Here is a 6377-nt window from a genome sequence, read left to right as displayed (position 1 = left end):
TTTATTTTAAGTATTGTGGCAAAATTTAGGAAGCAACGTCCCAGATAATGTTACAGTTGTGGGAAAACAATCACATTTCCAAAGTCTGGTGGCAATAAAGACTGTAAAATACTCCAAAGTGCGGATTTTTCTCCCCATATGTTTCTCCACATATTTCATATTTTTAAATAAATAACTTTCTTTTATTTATTAGTTGAGTTTACTTTCATATATGGCTTTACAGAATAAGCATTGCTATGTCTCTCTGTCTTTTCGTGTTCATTTCCTAGTTTACTAATTCTGTCTTTGCATTTTTTCCTGTTCTTTAATTTTCCCTCCCTTTTTATCTATCATTTTGTCTTTATAACCTCGTTTATCTCTTTCTCCCTCTATTTTTCCATTTTCCACTGCCCCTACTTCTCTTTCTCTGAACTGGACATAAATTAGAATGAAATATGCTTGATTATGCATTGTAGGTATTTACAATGATTTATTGCAAGTATTTTAATTTTTTAAATTGTTAGAAAATCTCTTTAAAACAAAATCAAATCTACAAAAATTTAAATTATGTTGCTTTCTACCATGACTCTTAATTATTTTTCTTCTGTTCAATAATATTTAGTTGGAAAGGAAATAGTTCCTCAGCATTGCTTTAGCAGAGCATATGAAGCAATTATTCCTAAAATGAAAAGGACAAATAACCAAGACCACAGTACTAGGGTCTACCCGTATTTTGGAGGACATCTCCAGCAGAGGAATTGTAAGTCTTACAACATGCAGTTCTTTTTATCTAAGAAGCATTATGCAAAGTAGTGTTTGTAAGCATCACTTGTTTTCTTTTTCCCTATCTCTTAGTCACCAAAAATATGTTGAATCTAACATATTTACCACTTGACCACATCACTTCCTTTCTTGATATTTTAATGATATCCTATCAATTATACTAGTTTTCTCCTCTTGAATTGCAGTGTAAAATATAAAATCACTTCCCTTGGCTTTCTATTCACCAGACCTAATAAACATGCTTTCCATTCCATTACCTCTGTCACTGAAGGAATGTTGATTTTACACCCCACAAGTGATAGTGTCTTTTCAACTGATATATGTGTGTATTTGTACCTAATTTAGATTAGATCACTAATCAAAATCTTTGATATCTTGTTGGTATTCTAATAATTCCCATTGAAAGTGTTCTATAGCTTTGTTAGCCTTCAAATTCCCAAAGCATATTTTCAGAGGCATAGCAAATTGGTTACATATTTAAAAATGAAAGAGGCCCCTCTGTGATGAGAGATATTTAAGAACAAAGGCAGGAATAACCCTTCCATTAGGAGATGATGCCTGCTGTGAAAGCAGCGTTAGATTGCTAGAGAGGTAAATGTTTTTGTCATTCTTCATATTAATAAGGAACAAAAAGAAGAAATAAATGAAAACATCTTACAACTCTTCAGGTGGGACATCTGCTGTCTTGGATGCAATGGTCAGAATTACAATAGAAATAGACTAATATATGAGATTTGAATTCAAAATACAGCAACATCTTTTATCCATTTTAAGTGTTAGAGATCTAGTTCCTCCTGATATTTAGAATTATTTTATTGGGAATATATACAGCCTTTATCAAAATACCAATTTTCTTGGGGATGTTAATACTTGGTCTTAAATTTACATATCATATATTAACTGAAAGAAGTGAGGGATGTTAGATTGTAATGAATCCCATCTGTTAACGAGTCAATACAAGAACAGAAACGCATGATGGAAATAAAACACAAGGCACAGTGGATGAGCCTGCAACCCTTACTCTTAGAGGTACTTAAAGGTTTCTTCTATGTCTTAAAGATGGCCTTAATGTTTGAAAGAGTGTGAAATAACCAATATTATAATAGCCTGGAAGATGCACACTACTGAGGAGTAAGTAGAGAGGGATTCCTGATTTACTTTCTAACAGAAGGTTTTATGCATAGAAGGAATGATAAATATTGAAGCTAATGAATGCCTGAGTAAAGGAGGAAGCAAGAAAAGAAGAAAAAAAAGGAGGGAGGGAAGGAGGGAGGAAAGAAAAAAAAGAAAGAAGGATAGAAAGAAAGAGAGAAAAGGAAGGAAGGAAGGAAGAAAGGAAGAAAGAAGGAAAAAGAAAAAGAAAAAATGAGGAGAAAGAAAAGATGAAGGGAATGGAAAAGCTAATTTGGATGGTGCCATTGGTAAATTTTGATGCTTCAGTGCGTGTGCTGGTGCGTGCACGGGCACGCATGCACACATACCTGTGCCTTTGTGATGTAAAATACTTTTTTCATAATTCCCAGTTTCGACTATACACAGAAACCTCTGTTATTGGTTAATATATTTCAGTTTAGACCTGCAAAAAGCAGGTATTTTGATGTTTTGAATAGATGTGTCATTGTAAATATTTTCTTGATTTGGTACTTTATTGTTTTTCTCTTCCTTCTCTTTTATTCTGTCTCCTCTTACAGTTAAAATGAGTGGGTCGTTTTTTCCCCCTCTTCTCTACACTCCATGTTCCACAACACTATTAAAAAACAAGTGTGCCATGTAATTGAAATCTGTGAAATATTGTTTTATCTCACACTGTAGTATTTTGCTGTAGTTCAAGGACCTCAAGTTTTAGAAATTTTTCATCTCAAAATAAACCATTTTGAACATGCACACAGGCAACATATATATATTATTTGTATATTTTATATTCAATTATATCATGATTCTATACAAACCATAAAACTTTAAAAAATAAACTTCAAAGAATGGGATATAATAACATATGTATAGAAACTCTACTATTGTTGTTTTCATACCAATAAAATACGTTTGTTTGGTGAGCACATTACCAATTTGGAGACGACTGTACAGATCAGCCTCAGATCTCAAGTTCTCCACATTGATTAGAATGCTTTTTATTTTGACTAGGTTGATGGGTTGATATTCTATACAGCAAAATGGAATATTTCAAGGAAATTGTTTTCTTTTTTAGCCTTTTAGGTCAACATGTGTAAGGTGTAACTTACATATAGTAAATGTACCAATTTCTATATAGTTCAATAGTTCAATAAATTTTGACAAATAAATAGACAAAGTAGCATTACAATCAAGGTATGGAACAAATCTGTTACCTTAAAAAGCTCTGTCATTTCTTTTTGCTGTCAACCTCCACCTCACCCCCCCATTCAAATAAAAACCTGAAGAACTTGATAATTATGGTTAAGTTTCTTCTTAATCAGAAAAATGTTCATATGCCTAATGCAAATCATAAATCCAGGGCAGGGGCATTCCAGACTCACACATGAGAGAACAGTTAAATAGAAGCACAGGACTGAAGCAGAAAAAGAGTGTGGCTTCAAGACCAGGGTATTTGACAGTTATATAATGTAGAAAAATAAAGTGCAGAAAAGATTTCTTAAGTTGTGGGAGAGTGAGGGTATAACATAGATATGGCGTACACTGCTTTTACTTAGAGAAGAACTATGATCTAGATGGACGAGGCAGAAATAAACTCTCTACTCCTTGATGTTCTGTAGGCAGAGGAGATGGAGATAGAAAACAGCACAGTGGTAAAAGAATTCATCCTCCTCGGTCTGACCCAATCTCAAAATATTCAGCTCCTGGTCTTTGTGCTAGTCTTAATTTTCTACCTCATCATCCTCCCTGGAAATTTCCTCATCATTGTCACCATCAAATCAGACCCTGCCCTCACAGCCCCCCTCTATTTCTTCCTGGGCAACCTGGCCTTCCTGGATGCATCCTACTCCTTCATTGTGGCTCCCAGGATGCTGGTGGACTTCCTCTCTGAGAAGAAAGTGATCTCCTATAGAGACTGCATCACTCAGCTCTTTTTCTTGCACTTCCTCGGAGGAGGGGAGGGTTTACTCCTTGTTGTGATGGCCTTTGACCGCTACATCGCCATATGTCGTCCTTTACACTATTCAACTGTTATGAACCCTAGAGCCTGCTATGCCCTGCTGTTGGCTCTGTGGCTTGGAGGTTTTATCCACTCCATTATCCAGGTGGCCCTCATCCTCCGCTTGCCCTTCTGTGGCCCAAACCAGCTGGAAAACTTTTTCTGTGATGTGCCGCAGGTCATCAAGCTGGCCTGCACAGACACCTTTGTGGTGGAGCTTCTGATGGTCTCCAACAGTGGCCTGCTCACCCTCCTGTGCTTCCTGGGGCTTCTGGCCTCCTATTCAGTGATTGTCTGCCGTGTACGTGGGTCCTCCTCTGAGGGGAAGAACAAGGCTCTCTCCACATGCACCACTCATGTCATTATTATACTTCTCATGTTTGGACCTGCCATCTTCATCTACACTCGCCCTTTCAAGACCTTCCCTGCTGACAAGGTGGTTTCCTTTTTTCACACAGTCATCTTTCCATTGATGAATCCTGTGATTTACACCCTTCGCAATCAGGAAGTGAAATCTTCTATGAAGAGGTTATTGAGTCGGCATGTGTTCTGCTGAATGTATTTTATAAGCCAAGAAGGGGGAATTTGGCTGCAAACCATTCATTTAACAAATATTGTTTTTAATTGAATGCATCCCATTTGTCAGGTATTATTGTAAGCAATGAGGGAGAGTTATGTACAATGAAAGAATAAACTTGGTATGTTTAAAGAATATAAAACACGAGTGGTTGATGTATAATGAGTAAGTGTGAGAGATTTAGGGGTTAAATTTTAACTGACTGTTAGGGTCAAATTACTAAAGTCTTTTAGGATGAAATAAGAGTTTTATTCTATTCTAATTGCAGTAAGAGTTCCTCAATATTTTAGGCAAGAGAGTCACTCATTCACAGTTTTTCTTCTACAGCTTAAGGCATCATAAGATTCTGGGCAGAGATCAATAAGCTGCAAGACATCATTGAGAGTCAAATGTTATACTGCGTAAATATTTGAAAAAGTCTCTATATATACATTTGGGGGTGCCAAAAAATCTATACAAGTGGACACTTTGATCAACGTTGCTCAAGCAGTAGTTCACCGTAATCAGAAGTGTCTGGACGCTGATGGTAACCACTTTGAGCACCTTTTGTAATTGCAGAAGTCAAACGAGACTTGTAATCATCTTTTGTTAAGGTATATATTGAATATTACAATCTTAATAGTTTTTTCCTTTTTAAAAATGTGTATACATTCTTTTTGGCATCCTCTGTATGTATTTTCTCTTTTTTCCCCCTCAAAAATTTGGTAGAGATAAGAAAGGAAGATAATTGATTTTATGGAAAAATGTCATGAAATTATTTTACTTGATTTTTTTCAGAGCTTCATGATTATTACTAATGGGTTCTTACATACTTTCCCTGGACATTAAACCTTGCCCTCAGTTGATTTCACTCTGATTATGACAGTGATAGTTAATTGGTACTACAAATTTGTTGGAGATTGCATAAATCACTGTTTTTTTTTAATATAATGCAGTTCAATGTAGGAAATTAGATACTTCTAGTTTTTTAAGGAGTAGAAAACCATTCTCTATGCTGGGCATCCAGACAAATTGCAAAAAACCTCCCATATAATTGTCAATAAAATTAACCTTCCCAGTTATCTGTCCCTGCAACAATCAGGAGACTGGGAAAACGAGAAGCCATGTTACCAGCTCCCGACTGAAGGAACCCATCACTTAGCCACGGTCGGGGCTCTGGAGAATGATATGCCTTTTACGTTGTTGCCTTTCTCTCCAATTAGTTTTTTTGTTAACTTGCGTTTTACATGAGCATATTTCATATGAACCCTAGATGAAAAGGTCCTAGAAGAACATGTTTATATGTTCACAGTTTCTTTGGAAAACAAAACAATGCCAAAAACAGCAATAAAATACAGGATTATACTTTTATGATCTTGGAGATGAAAACCTTAGTGAAGTATAACATAAAAATAGAAAATGAATAGAAAAATAGTTACATTTGATGTGTTATAAATTATATGTGTAGACAAAAGGTAAAAGAGTGATGAAAAATGCCCACCACTATGAATGTGTGGATTATTTTCTGCACAATTGTAGAGGTTTGCATGGAAATTGAATTGAGTGTTCCCTTCATACCACAGGTTAGTACAAGGGAGTATCCATGCATAAAAATTAAAATAAAAGGCTGTCAACTAAGAAATTGATATAAATGACAAAATGTTAATTCACTTAATACATAAAGAATGTTAATAAGTGAATATGAAATAGATACATACTTAGAAAGAAATATGGACAATTGAAATACTAGTCAATAACCAAAGGAAAAATGGAAAGTATTATAAACATCAAAATAACTTTATTCTCAAAAATCAACCATGAGAATAAAGACCATCTATTCTGGTCAGTTTGTAGAAGAATGTTGCTCATATATTATCACCAATAAGAAAAGCACAAAATAAAAATTTTACTTTTCTATGAGGCTATCAA

General features: G+C 35.0%; 1 protein-coding gene across 1 annotated transcript; it reads left to right on the top strand.

The window, feature by feature from the left end:
* Window positions 1-3509: 3509 nt before the first annotated feature.
* Window positions 3510-4448, top strand: LOC109439457 (olfactory receptor 4N2). The gene has a single exon (XM_019719771.2). The coding sequence runs from the start codon at window positions 3522-3524 to the stop codon at window positions 4446-4448; it is 927 nt and encodes a 308-aa protein (XP_019575330.1). The 5' UTR covers window positions 3510-3521.
* Window positions 4449-6377: the final 1929 nt, after the last annotated feature.

The sequence above is a fragment of the Rhinolophus sinicus genome, linkage group LG03 (genome assembly GCF_036562045.2).
Source record: "Rhinolophus sinicus isolate RSC01 linkage group LG03, ASM3656204v1, whole genome shotgun sequence".
Lineage (NCBI taxonomy): Eukaryota > Metazoa > Chordata > Mammalia > Chiroptera > Rhinolophidae > Rhinolophus > Rhinolophus sinicus.
This window is presented reverse-complemented; position numbering and strand designations above follow the sequence as displayed.